Raw genomic sequence first — 14,505 nt, 5'->3', positions numbered from 1 at the left:
TTTGCCAGCTTCCTACTTCTTTTTAGTCCCTCCACATCATTAACTACGTGAGAACCACAACCAGTATCAAATACCCATAAAGAAGTAGAAGTCAAATTGATTTCTATAACATATATACCTAAAGTGGAAGCCCCAGACTTCTTTTCTTCCAAGTATACATGGTAGTTCCTCTTCCAGTTTCCTAACTTGTGGCAATGGAAGCAATTGCTTTCTGCAACGACCTTTAGCTTGGCGGTTGGCTTAGGTTTTTCAGCAACAATGGCAAATTGCTTGCCTTTGTCCTTCTTTCCTGCCCATTTCTTCTTGAAACTCTTTCCCTTTTGAACCATAAAACCTCTTTCTTTTGTTCAATCTTAAGGACCTTTCTTTCAGCATTGACCAACAATCCATGCAGCACTTGCAAAGTCCTTTCAGACTCATTCATATTGTAGGTCATTCTGAACTCATTGAAATTGTTAGGCAATGAGTGGAGAATGATGTGAGTAGCCAACTCAACCCTATAAGGGAATCCAAGTCGTTTCATGTTTTCGAAAAGACCCATCATTGCGAAAACATGGGGCCAACAGCTTAGAGTAATTTGTAAAGTTCTATATTTTTTTTCCGTTTACAGGAGTTCTATATTTATGGTAATTATTTAGAGTAATTTGTAAACTTCAAATATCAAGAAAAGTATGGATGAAAAAGTGAACTTAAATACCATAAGCAATTTAAAGAAGGAGCGGGAAGGGGAACATCTTTTGTAGAAGGGAAAACTAAAATTTGCATTAACATGTCTCTAAAATAATACTCCTTTCGAGATAATGAAACAAAATTGAGTTTATCTTGTAAGAGACCGCCTACTTTTAAATTAAAATTAGGCAATTGTAAGTCCAATAATAATAAAAAAATTAGCCCAATAGTGGCTAGATTAATTTCTTTCGATGACTAGTTTAACCCATTAAATGACTAGGTCTACTTTTATATTAAAATTAGACCATCTCTTTAAATAATTTTTGAACAAAATTAGTGAAACAAATATTGTTATCAACACATTTGAAGTAATGAGAAAAGAAGAGCAAGTATGAGAAAAGAAGATAATTTTTCTAAAGTCATATTAAAAATATCTCGTTGCTAAACTTAGGGACAAAATTCAAAATTCTGCTTCTAAATAACTTAGGTTACCAATTGCAGCAAGTGACCTAGAGATACCATTAACATAAAGTACACCTTGAAGTTTTGTCTGGGATAATAAAAGTTGTTACTTTTTATGGATGGACAAACATATTGAGTAAATTCCATTCATTTCAATTTTCCAATACAATAATCAAACCAATGCGAGAAAGAGAGAACTCAATGCTAAAAGAGTGAAAATAGTAGTGTTTCTGACAAGATAGGTTTAGGTTAAATTGTATATGTGTGTTGCCTTCTCATTCATTGATGTGAGTATATATATGTACAAGAGTCCTAGCTAAAATAGGAAAGATAATCCTACTCTATTTAGGAAACCTGTGATAATACCATATATTCCTATTACCCCCCCTCAAGTTGGAGCATGGGAGGGATCAAGAATGCCCAACTTGGACAAGAGAAACTCAAACTGGGCCTTGCCAAGAGCCTTGGTAAATATGTCTACAAGCTGGGCTTTGGTAGACACATAAGAAGGCGTGATAAGACCATCAATAATAGCATCCCGAACAAAATGACAATCTACCTCTATGTGTTTGATGCGTTCATGGAATACAGGATTGTTAGCGATATGTAAGGCGGATTGGCTGTCACATATCAAAGGAATGGCCTTGTTATGATTAACACCGAGACTGAGTAATAAAGCCTTCAACCACTTCAATTCACAAGTCACAGATGCCATTGATCGATATTCAGCTTCGGCCGAGGAACGAGAGACAGTCTGCTGCTTCTTGGTCTTCCAAGAAACAGCAGAGTTCCCCAGAAAGACAATCCAACCAGATGAAGAACGTCTAGTAATAAGGCAAGCCGCCCAATCTGAATCACACCAACCTTGCAAAGAAAGATCACTATCCGCACGCAAAAGAATACCTTGATCAGGGGTACCCTTTAAATAACGAACAACACGCAGAGCAGCTTCCCAATGTTCAAGGCGCGGAGCCTGCATAAACTGGGAGAGCACATGAACAGAATAAGCCAAATCAGGGCGTGTGACAGCAAGATAAATCAAACGACCCACAAGGCGACGGTAAGCCGCGGCATCAGACAGGAGGTCGCCCGTAGCATGAGCGAGGCGATGGTTTTGTTCAATCGGGAAAGAGCAGGGTTTAGCACCCAATAAACTGGCTTCATAGATGATATCAAGTGTGTATTTGCGCTGACAAAGGAAGAGACCCAAGGAGCTCCGAGCTACTTCAATCCCCATAAAATACTTCAGAGAACCGAGATCCTTCATTTTGAAGCAAGCACTCAAATAGGCCTTAAAGGCAAGTAAAGCAGCGGAATCATTCCCTCAAATGATAAGGTCAACGACATATACCAAGACATTAATCTGAACATGAGCATGAGTATAAGTAAACAATGAATAGTCGGAGTAGGATTGAAAAAACCATATTCTTTCAAAGCAGTAACAAGCTTGGCAAACCAACAATGAGGAGCTTGTTTCAAACCATACAACGACTTGCGGAGCCTGCAGACAAGATTAGGGTTCGAACCCTGAAAACCAGGAGGAAGTTTCATGTGGACTTCCTCATCAAGATCACCATGAAGAAACGCGTTATGTTATGAACGTCCATCTGATGGAGCTCCCAATTTTTGGAAGCAGCTATAGCAATAAAAGCACGCACTGTAGTCATTTTAGCAACAGGAGCAAAAGTTTCAGTGTAATCAGTACTAGCCTCCTAATGATTGCCTAAAACGACAAGACGGGATTTGAGACGTTCAACTTCACCATTGGCTAAGTACCTGATACGGTATACCCATTGGCATCCCAAAGCACGCTTACTAGGCGGGAGAGGCTCCAAAGTCCAGGTACCATTATCCTCGAGAGCACTGATCTCATCTTGCATAGAAGCCATCCATTGAGCATCACGCATAGCTTCCTTAAAAGACTTGGGTTGTATTTTTCACAACAGTTGCAAGAAACTTTCGGTAATTCACAGAAAAATTAGAACCAATAATATAGTGAGCAAGAGGATAAGGAGTACCTGAAGATGCCGAGGAAAGAGAAACGGAAGAGAATGTACTTTCAACCTGAACATTAGTGACAAAATCCTTAAGAAGCACAGAGGGATATTTTTCCAGTAAGCCACGACCCAAAGGCTTAGCATCAGAAGTAGCAGGGGGCGACACAGAAGGTGGGGCAAAGTGGGCTAAGGGTGCTGTGGGCACCGAGGAAGCAGATGGGCCGGGATGGATGGCTGAAGGACCGGAAGCGGAAGAGAGAGGAGAATTATGGGCTGGAGATTCTGGGGGCCCAGACATAATAGGAGAAGAGGAATTATGGGCCGGGAACGCGGGAGGTGCCAGCTATGTTGTGGAGATGGGTTGGGCACACGGATCAATTTTTGTGGAGGAGGAAGTAGGAGATGTGGGTTGGGCACGTGAAGCAGCATGTGGGGTAAGTGGATCGATATTTGTGGAGGTGGGCTGGACAGAGGTGTCAATATGTGGAGACTCATCATCCAAAAAATTTAAGGAGGCAAAATCATCATGAATGGGGTGGGGAGACATGGGAAATAAGGTGAGGGGATCAATATTGACATCTTCGGGAGTTAGAAAGGGGAATACTTCTTCAAAAAAATTTACATCACGAGAGACAAAGAATTCACGAGTGTCAAGGTCAAACAATTTGCATCCTTTCTTGCCAAAAGGATAACCAACAAATATGCACTTGCAACTCCTACTAGCAAACTTATCCCCTTTAGTTTTGTGATTACAAGCGAAACAAGACACCCAAAAGTACGAATAGGCTCATAGGCAGGAGTAATGCCTTTAATGATAGCAAAGGGAGATGCGTTGTCTAAGAGAGGAGTGGGAGTTCGATTTATGAGATGAGCTGCAGTGAGAACACATTCCCCCCAAAAATAGATAAGAAGATTGGCTTGAAAGAGAAGGGCACGGGCGACATTTAAAATATGCTGATGCTTACGTTCAGCACGACCATTTTGTTGTGGGGTAGCAGTACCCGAGGTTTGAAAGAGAATCCTAGTGGCAGTGAAATAATCATGCAAACAATTAAACTCAGTGTCATTATCACTTTGAACAATTTTAACTGTGGAAGAAAATTGACGTTCAATCATAACAAAAAAATTCATAAACATGGTAAAGACCTCTGTTTTATCCACCATCAAATAAATCCAAATAGCACGAGAATAGTCATCAACAATAGTTAAGAAATAACGAGCCCCGCAAGAGGAGAGATGGCGATAAGGTCCCCATAAATCACAATGTATCTTTTCAAAAATGCGAGAAGCCTTATTAGTACTAATAGGAAATTTGTCTCTAGGGTGTTGAGAACGAAAACAGATCTCACAATAACCATGGAAACTACCCTTATGACCACATAAAGGAGGAAGCAACTTCACCACTTTCTCGGAAGGATGACCCATGCGACGATGCCACAACTCAAAATCCGAGACAGCACCATGAACTGAAACTTGAGGAAGCCATGTCACCTCCGTTGAAGTAGTAAAGTCCATCCTTTCTACGTCCCGTTCCAATCAGCGCCTTCAGATGGTCCTGAATAGCACACATAGAAGAAGAGAATTGGACAAAACAGTGCAAATCATTAGTGAGCTGTGAAATACAAAGCAAATTGCAACTAAACTGTGGAACAATACAGAACATTATAAAGAGTGAGAGAAGGAGAGAGACAAACTGAGCCCTTTTTAGTAGCCACAACAGAGTCCCCATTAGGAAGGCCAACGGGACAAGGAGGAATAACAACCAAATTAAACAACCAACTAATCACACTAGTAACATGATGTGCATCACCTGTATAAATAATCCAAGAACTGAAATCAAACGTACCAGTTAACCTGTCATCTGGAATGCGTGTATTACCAAGAAGACCCGCAAGAGCCTTCCACTGCTCGGCCGAGAATACTGTAGGGGAAGGACCCGATGAAGAAGCACTAGAAGAAGCCAATGGAGGAGAGGCTTGGACGGCATTAGTGTGGGCAGCAGGTGAGGGCTTGGATGAGCCACGCCCACGACCAACAGTGGGAGGCCGAGAGGAACCACGACCAGCAGGAGGTCGAGTGTTGTTGGGCCAACCTTCATGAAACCCAATAATTTCATAACACCCTTAAATATAATGCCCTTGCTTCTTGCAGTGAGTACAAAACAAAAGTGAGTAACATTTAGACACTTCATGACCAGGCTTATGACAATGACTACATACGGGACGATCACGAGATGGACGAACACGACCTTGGTTAGTGCGAACAGCAAAACCGAGAACCTCATTAGGTTCAGGAAGATCCGGTTTAGCCACCGAACCCGCTCGTCTTGGATTGCAAGTTGATAGGCACGATCCAATGAGGGTAAGGGATCCATAGACAGAATTTGCGTGCAAAGACACGAGTAGTATTCGGAATTGAGACCCATTAAAAAATCGTGCAATTTATTGGTTTTGCGGCGAAGTTGATGCAGAGAACTCGTAGAATAATTCGAACAACAAGAACATGTAATTAATGGAATAAGATGAAACAAATCTTCCCACAAAGAATTAAGCTTCCCATAATACTGAGAAATAGACATGTTCTTAGTCTGTTCACACCTAGCAATAACAGAACGCAATTGTTATATACGTGGTCCATTAACCGTAGAAAATCTAGTTTTAAGATGAGTCCATAAACGAGAGGCTTCTCTATACTTAGTTAACCTACCTTTTATTTCAGGGTCAATGGTACTAAGAATCCAAGACACCAACATGGCGTTCACCGTCGTCCAGTCGTCGTCGGTGTAGGGCGGAAGCGCGCAGGAGATACTGTCTTTGAGAAAACCATATTTACGTCGAGCCTGTAGAGCAAGACGAATGTCAGCACTCCACTCGTCATAGTTGTCTTGTTTGAGACGAGTGGGGGTGATGTAGTCACCGGGGCGATCGCCGGAGCCGAGATAAAAAGGAGATGTCATATCATATTTCGGGTGAGAAGGCTGAGTATTAGGCGGAAGAGGAGGTCGTTGTTCGCCGTCGCCTGCCATGCCGGGAGATTGAGAAAAAAAAATGTGTATTAGCCTTGCTCCCAAAGGAGGTGGCTGTTAAACCCCATGTATGTTGTGCACATGAGAGTTGTCCCACATTGGAGAAAGAGGAGAGAAAAGTACCACAATATAAGCTAGAGGAGCTACTCCTACTATTGCCAATTGGTTTTAGTATGGAACCTCCTTTGGGCTTGTATGTGGACCGAACTCTCCTCCTCCGTATTGGGTTGCCCAACCCATTTTCAGTTTTATCAAATTTATCATGGTATCAGAGCCCAAGGTTGTTGGGCCTTTCGTATTGGGCATTTGTCATGCAACTGGATAAGTCCCTCTATTGGACGATCATTCCCAATGAGGATTACCTTACTAGTATGCTATAATTCTAGGGGCACTCACATGTGGGGGGGGGGTGTTAAACCCCATGTATGTTGTGCACATGTGAGTTGTCCCACATTGGAGAAAGAGGAGAGAAAAGTAACACAATATAAGCTAGATGAGCTACTCCTACTATTGCCAATTGGTTTTAGTATGGAACCTCCTTTGGGATTGTATGTAGACCGAACTCTCCTGCTCCGTATTGGGTTGCCCAACCCATTTTCAGTTATATCAAATTTATCAGTTTCAAAATATTAATTTGAGATTTTCATGATGGGGAAATGTAATAAGTAATAATTAATAGAAGAAGCATTTGTTAAAAAGATTTAGCAACTATATTCGATTAGCTTTTATTGTGTAGAATATTCGTATTTATTAGACTAATATTAATTCTTTTTATTTAATGTCATATAACATTTACAAAAAAATTCAAAGCTAACAAATATATATTAAATTTTGGGTTATAATCATTCTTATTGGGATAAAGTTACGGTGGTTGATGAAATATACAATCTGCAGTTTGTCTTCATATCTTCATTTGATACAACATTCCACAAGGGGGTTCACTACAAAAAAAACTACATATAGAGGCAATCTAAAATTGCATCTAAATATATATTTGTAGCCTCTAATGGTGATTAGAAGCAATTTTTTCGCTGCCTCTAATTAGTCTGTCGCTAATTATAGGTTGCCCCTAATGCCACCTTTTAGAGGCAGACAAGTTATGGTGCCGCTAAAGACACTTCTATTTAAAGGCAACCATATGTCTGTCACTAATTGTTGGTTGCCCCTAATGCCACCTTTTTGAGGCACAAAACTTATAGTGCTGCTAAAGCCACTTACATTTAGAGGCGACCATAAGCCAGTCGGTAATTATAGGTTTCCCCTAATGCCACTTTTTTGGGGCACACATGTTACATTGGTGATAAGGCCATTTATTTAGAGGCAACCATAAGTTCGTCTCTAATTTTAAGTTGCATCTAATGCAACCATAAGTCTGTCGCTAAAGGATGTTTTTAGACGCAACCACAACTATAATTTCCACATTTTCGACAATTTTTTTGGGATTTTTTGACGTTTATAAGCATTGAAATAAAAAATTATCGACTCCCTAAAGGAGCAGCGAACATTTAGCCACCGATAATTAACGACACTCATAGGCTTCGAAAATGTTGAGGCTTTTTAGCATCATTGTAATTGAAAATGTCGCAATTTGAAGCTACTATATAGACACTTGTAAGCGTCAACATTGTGTTATTAGTACAGTAACAGTTACAAGCACATTCTTACACAACAAAAAAAAGTAACATTATAAATTAATAAAGGAAACTAGAAGTACAATCTTATTACTAACAATTTTGACGAATTGATACAAACATTCAGAAGAGGAAATAAAAAAAATAAAAAAATGTAGAAATTCCATCTTCAACCGACATTCAACCTTCAGTGAATCTTCAACATAAAACTTCAACTTGAACGCAATTCAATCTGCAAATTATCAACATGAAATTAATCAACCTTTTACACTTGCTGAAACAGCATCACCAAAGGGGTTGATGCCTCTTACACACCTTGGCTGTGAGAATTAATTAACCTTGAACTAGAGTTGCTTCAATATCTTTGATACATTATATATATATATAACACACATGTACACACTGCCACACTGACACACTAAATCTAGCTCTGTAATTATCTCACGGTCTTTAGGTCTAAACTACGCAACCTAATGGAGCTCAACCAAAACAATTTATATATTTGAGAAGAAAGCCAAATTGACTACATTTAGTCCTAAGTCACTAAATAAAGTAGCGCACTTTAACATAGTCATAACACGAGAAGTCCTTCATTTCCAATTTCCTTTGTAATAAGTCAATAACAAATAACAAGTTACAAAGACATGGCTTAACTAAGATATTAACTGATAGTCACAACTTACACAACTTTGCAACCAAGTATCTTCAGATCAAGAACTGACCTCGAATACAATCAAGCAGAATAAGATATCTACATAAGTCAGAATGCCCAAACAAGGTATCAAATATATGTTGTTTTGTGTAGGTATGCCATAGAGCATTGATGTGGATCATTGGAAAGGCTTTTAAGTTAATAGCAAAAGTAAGAAAAGAGCTAAACTTTTTAAGTTATTGTTACTTCAATTACTTGCCACGTTATTGTAATAATTGTGCTCATACTTTAGCCAAATTAGTTCTCTCCCTTAATGAGGAGATGATATAGATGGAGGAAAGTCCATAAAAAATACTTCAATAATTTACTCAACAACAATTTACAGTTGCTATACTTAATTTCACAACCACAACAATTGAATCATATCAATAATTAAATCATAACAACTACAATTAATTCACTCAACATTAAATAATTCCAATAATAATTCACATCAAACAATAATTCATAGATTTTAAAGAAAAGAAAAGGAAAAGAACAGTACCTCACACCTGAACGGCGGCAACAAGGGCGGTGGAAGCAAGCGACGCTGGCAGCAGCTCGTATGGTCTAGCAGTCCGCAGCAGCACAACCCCTTTACGACATATTAACCACCGCCCTCTTCGTAACCGGCACCAACATCCTCGCTTCAACCAAAACCTCGGACAAAATCGACACGTCCCTCTTCAAATCCCTCCACACTAACCTAACCCCTTATTCATACCCCTCTGACCCTAGACATCACCCAAACCAGCCTTAGTTTCAAAATCTGAAACTAACCCATTTGAAAACTTCCCATTTTGTGGTACCCCATCAAGCTTAATTCCCCCATTATCACCAATAGAAACCGATTTTAAAGGCGAAAAATTCCCAATTTAGGGTTTTACGATTGGAGAAAAAGTGGGTGTCAAGTCTTTCAACGAGTTAGGTTTGAAATTAGCAGCGAATGAGAAAGGGGAATCATGAGGGGAGACATAAATACCAATTCCAGATTTGAGAGAGATTGAGAAGGTTAGATTAGGAGGAGATAGAGAGGGGTGGTAGGAGAATTAAAAAGGAGGGCCTGCTGGTAGTGGTGACTGTTGGCTGAAAATAGGAAAGCGGCGGGCTGGCTTAACGCCGGTGTAATGGTCGGTGTGATGGCTTGGCGGAGGTTCAAAAGCGATAGTGTAAGGCTCAAATTGGTAGGGTTTCTAATGGGTTGGGGTTCAACTTTAATACGAAGTAAAGGGTAGGTAATAGGAGATAAGTGGTAGGTCAATAGCTTCTACTCCCTCCGTCCCATAATATAGTGCTTACTTCTCATTTTTCACGGGAATTAAGGAAAATGGAATGAGTGGTAGGATTTCCAAAAAAATAAATTTAATAAAGTGCTTTTTTGATACTTTTGTATTGAAACTAGTTATTTATTTTCTTTTTCCTTTTAATAAAATCAAAAGACAATAAATGTTCCTTGGAATGGTGTAAAGCAACAAATGGGTCACATGTTTTGAGAAAAAGTAGGGGTATTTTGGAAAGTTTGTGTAGAAATTAAGGATAATTTAGTCCAAATAAATTGACAAAAAAGAAAATAGGCACAGCATTTTGGGACACCAAAAAAGGAATATAAGCACTATATTATGGGACGGAGGGAGTATTATTAAAACCGGTAGGTATTAAATATGAACGGTAGGTAACTAATCTACCGATTATTAAAAACGGTAGGTATTATACATTAACAGTAGGTAAATTACCTACCGATTATTAAAAACTGTAGGTAAAATATATGAGCAGTAGGTAAATTATCTACCGACTAATAAGCAGTAGGTAATTTTACAGTGTAGTAGCTACACTAAAAATTACCTACCGATTGCAATGCGGTAGGTACTTTCTGTAGGTAATAACACGGATTCTTGTAGTGATCTATGTGAATCGATAAGTTAAATCAAGACAACAATACTCCATTTAAGTTAATCATTAACAAGTTATATATATCCAATTTGAAACTCATGTATCTTAGTCAAATTGAAAGAAATTGATGTTACATTAGATGTATCAATATGTAAGGCGATAAACTATTTCAAGATAATAACAGCAGTTTTCTACTTAAGTTAATCATCTTTAAGTTGCATTCATTTTGGAACGAAAGCATCTAATTCAATTGCAACAAATGTGGAACAATGTAACTTAGCAGATCGGTTCCATATAACAATACTCCGTTTAAGTTAGTCGTCTCTAAGTTGAATTTATATTGAAACTCAAAACGACTACTTTGACAGTATCCTAAGTTTAAATCAAGATAATAACAATACCATACTACTTAAGTTAATCACTTTAAGTTAAATTCGTCATGGAACCAAAAACATCTAATTCAGTTGCAACAGATGTAGAACATTGTAACTCAATAGATTAGTTCAACATAACAATGCTCCATTTAAGTTAATTCATAACATATAAGGAGGTTTGTTAAATTCCTGTATCATTTTGCACATTAACAATATCTTAATTGATTAAATCTTATTGCTTATTAACAAGATCTTGATATGAAGCCTATAAGTATCGATCAAGAAAACCTATGGCTTAAACCTCATTGATACAATAATACATCAATATAAGTATACTGTTATACTATATTTCACGTAAATGAATAGATTATTTGCTATATAAGTAATTCTGCTATATTTTTTTGGGTTAACAAGTGTCAACAATAAGACATAAGTCAAATTGTAAATGTAATTATTAAGACAATAAGTCCTAAATCATAATATCGGGCCATCAACAATAATCGACTAATTGTTATTGTGTTACGTGTTACATGTTAGCATTAAATTAATCCCTAATCACAGCATGTAACATATTCACATATTTTTGATTTTATAAATTTAGAATAATAATTTCTTAAAAATCAATAATACTAATTTAATTTCGAAAGTTTCTAATTTCTAGTAATACTACTAATTTCTAAAGTTACTAAACTAATATATTAGAACTAGAAATTAGAATACTCAAACCAGAATAATATCAAAATACAATACTAGTTTATTAGTAGTTTAGGCTATGTATTTTTTTTGAGGAAAAAACCATTAATTTTAGAAAGATGAATATCCAACCATTGATTAAGTTAGCATTCCATGTAATTGACCACTCTCAATTCTCATTGGTCAAAAAATAATATCAAAGATTATGAATTAAGACCATTGATTTAAGAAAGATCAAAATCCAACCATTGAATTAAATCCCTCTCTATCCCTAGACCTTCACCCTTTCCTCCCAACCTCATTCTTCAGTAATAGCCTCCTTCACCATCATCCTCAATCCTCTTCCATCTCTCTTGTCTTCTCCTCTTTCTACACCACCACCACCGCCAGTCTTCTCTCGCTGCTTCCCTGCCACTGCCACCGTCGGATTTTAGCCACCACCACATAGGCCCGACGTTTCTTCAGTGATGATGATGGTGGTCGAACAACGACGCCATAATTGAATCAAAAGATGACCTTCAACGACGCCATAGTTTTTTTTATCAATGACCTGGTTTCTTTGTGAGTGTTGTTTTATGATTTTCACTCATGTTGCTGCAGGTCGCTGAGCAAGAGTATGAAAAGGAAAAGCTTAATGAGAGAATTGCAAAACTTTCTGGTGGAGTAGCTGTGATTCAGGTATGTTGTCTTCCTTTTCCTCTCATCATATTCTATGTATTAGATAGGATGCACAATTACATAGTGTGCAATATATTTTGAGCTTTTTTTTACGTATAATTTGTTCTATTTACTGAGTCAGGTTGGAGCCCAAACTGAAACAGAGCTAAAGGAAAAGAAGCTGAGAGTAGAAGATGCTCTCAATGCCACAAAGGTATCATATTAGTTTTTCTATTAAGAAAGTTAATATTTTTATTTTGATGCATCCCGTTAAAAGAAGGCTGGGCTTGGATGAATTGGCGTTTAGGATTGTGTAACATCTATTTATCTTATAGTATTTCAGGCAGCTGTTGAAGAAGGAATTGTTATTGGCGGTGGATGCACCCTACTCCGGCTTTCATCTAAAGTGGATGCTATTAAGGATCAACTTGAAAATGTCGAGGAAAAGGTTTGAATTTTTTAAGTGACACTGTCTCGGATATTTTCTTCTGATCTTTGGGATTAGATACTGGGGTTGGGCTGCTATAGCTGGGTGTCTATTGATGTCGTAAAATCATTGAGTTACCAACACTGACCTTCTATGGTGTGCGGAGTCTAATTGTGGCAGTTGGCATAGTCGTCAGAAGGGATGAAGGGGAATATGGGTTTCATAGTTTTTCTTGAGAAAAAAAATTGAAGTTGACTGTATCAACGACGTTTCAAAAGGTAATGACAAACGCCGTCGCACCTGAAGTTCGATTTTGAGAAGGATTTTCAGAAGGATCTTCGAGGATTTCCATGGTGAGGTCGGGGGTTCGATTTTGTTGGTCAAGTTGACAGTTCGATTTTGTACGTTGGTGAGGTCGGCGGTCAGATTTTCAGAAGTTCAGATTGTTTTGTTCTTCAGATTTTAGGAGTTTCTTTAGATTTTTTGGTTTTTTTGTTTTGCTTGCACCTATTGCTGTATTGTTATGGATGAATTGTATTTTTGGAGTAGAATTTAATTTGATCCACTTCATTGTAAACAAATAACCAACATCTGTTGTGGTACTGGATAATTATAATAAAAAAATGTTTAGAGAATAACAAGAGCTAAAATACACAAAGTCCCTAAACTATTCCAAAGAGAGATAAAACCCAATACTTATAGAAAAAATGATAAAAATATATTAAACTATTATCAGTCTTCTTGAAACAGTCTCAACTATCCATTAACTAAAAATGGACCCAACTAACTAACACTTTTGAAAAAATCAGACCTGGAAAAAAAATGACATGTTCACTAGTGGGAAAAACCTTATATGTCACTTAATTAGTACCAGATGCGGTTTTTGTAAAACCGCAATCGCATCCGAAAATCAAAAAAAATATAAAATGGGAGGGAAAGTTGGGAGAACAATCTGATGCGGTCCACCAGAGGACCGCATCAAATTGTATAAACGGATGCGGTCTTTTGACAATCGGATGCGATTTGTTGGACCGCATCTGAAAAACCGTTACTAACCCTGAAAAAATCCTGCGTCCAACTCCATTCTTCCTTTCCCTCAACTCGCTGCAATTACTCACTCCCTAACTAATTCAGCTCCACAGCACTGCCTCAGCTCCACGCACCACCACACCACACCGCCAACCACCTGCCTGAAGCTTGTGCACCACCACTGCCAACCATCTAACGCTTGCGCACCACCACCGTCGGCCACTTGCGCACATGAAGCTTCCACCACCAGCTGGCGCGCCACCACTACTACCCTAGCAATTGCGCGCCACCACTTGACACCTCACCTCCACCTTCCTCCTCCTAAACAACTACATTCCTCCTCCACCCCTCCCTAAACAACTACATTATTGCTCCTCCATCTTTTACTTGCTAGGTAACTAAAAGTTCATAACTTTTATTGTTATCTCATATTTGAAGCTTCAAGTTTATAATTCATTATAATTTTATGAATAATTGTTAGTGAAATTAGGTTGTATAATAGTTGAAGTGTTTAAATTTGATTGATTTTCAGTTAATTTAATTTTAGTTTAAGGAGTTAATTTGATTTATACGTTTAAAAACCAGGGCTTCGGTGGGGTTGTTGTAGTTGTGGTTCTTATTTTTGTGGTTGTTGTTGTTGTTGTTGTTGTTGTTGTTGTTGTTGTTGTTGTTGTTGTTGTTGTTGTTGTTGTTGTTGTACTTAATTAGTAACTAGATTAGTTTAGTTTAGTTTTGTTGTTTAGTTTAGTTTTGTTGTTTAGTTTAGTTTAGTTTAGTTTTGTTTTGTTTTGTTTTGTTTGATTTGCTAATTCATACTAATTTTAACTTTAAACTTTGTTGTTGATTATTAAAGCTAGCTAGTTACATTTCTACTTGAATATAGTAAATTCTATCATGTAAATTTTACATATATTCTACATATCATGTAATCATATTATTCTACTACATATTCAAAAATTT

General features: G+C 37.8%; 1 protein-coding gene across 1 annotated transcript; it reads left to right on the top strand.

Annotated features, from left to right (window-relative positions):
- Positions 1 to 12,003: 12,003 nt before the first annotated feature.
- On the top strand, positions 12,004 to 12,569 carry LOC104903133 (ruBisCO large subunit-binding protein subunit beta-2-like). The gene is made up of 3 exons (XM_010691137.4): positions 12,004 to 12,110; positions 12,232 to 12,303; positions 12,433 to 12,569. The coding sequence occupies exons 1-3, from the start codon at positions 12,021 to 12,023 to the stop codon at positions 12,541 to 12,543; spliced, it is 273 nt and encodes a 90-aa protein (XP_010689439.2). The 5' UTR covers positions 12,004 to 12,020; the 3' UTR covers positions 12,544 to 12,569.
- The last annotated feature ends 1,936 nt before the right edge of the window (positions 12,570 to 14,505 follow it).

Source organism: Beta vulgaris, chromosome 9 (assembly GCF_026745355.1).
Source record: "Beta vulgaris subsp. vulgaris cultivar EL10 chromosome 9, EL10.2, whole genome shotgun sequence".
Taxonomy (NCBI): domain Eukaryota; kingdom Viridiplantae; phylum Streptophyta; class Magnoliopsida; order Caryophyllales; family Amaranthaceae; genus Beta; species Beta vulgaris.
The sequence above is the reverse complement of the archived record's forward strand: the minus strand, read 5'-3'. Positions and strand labels throughout refer to the sequence as shown.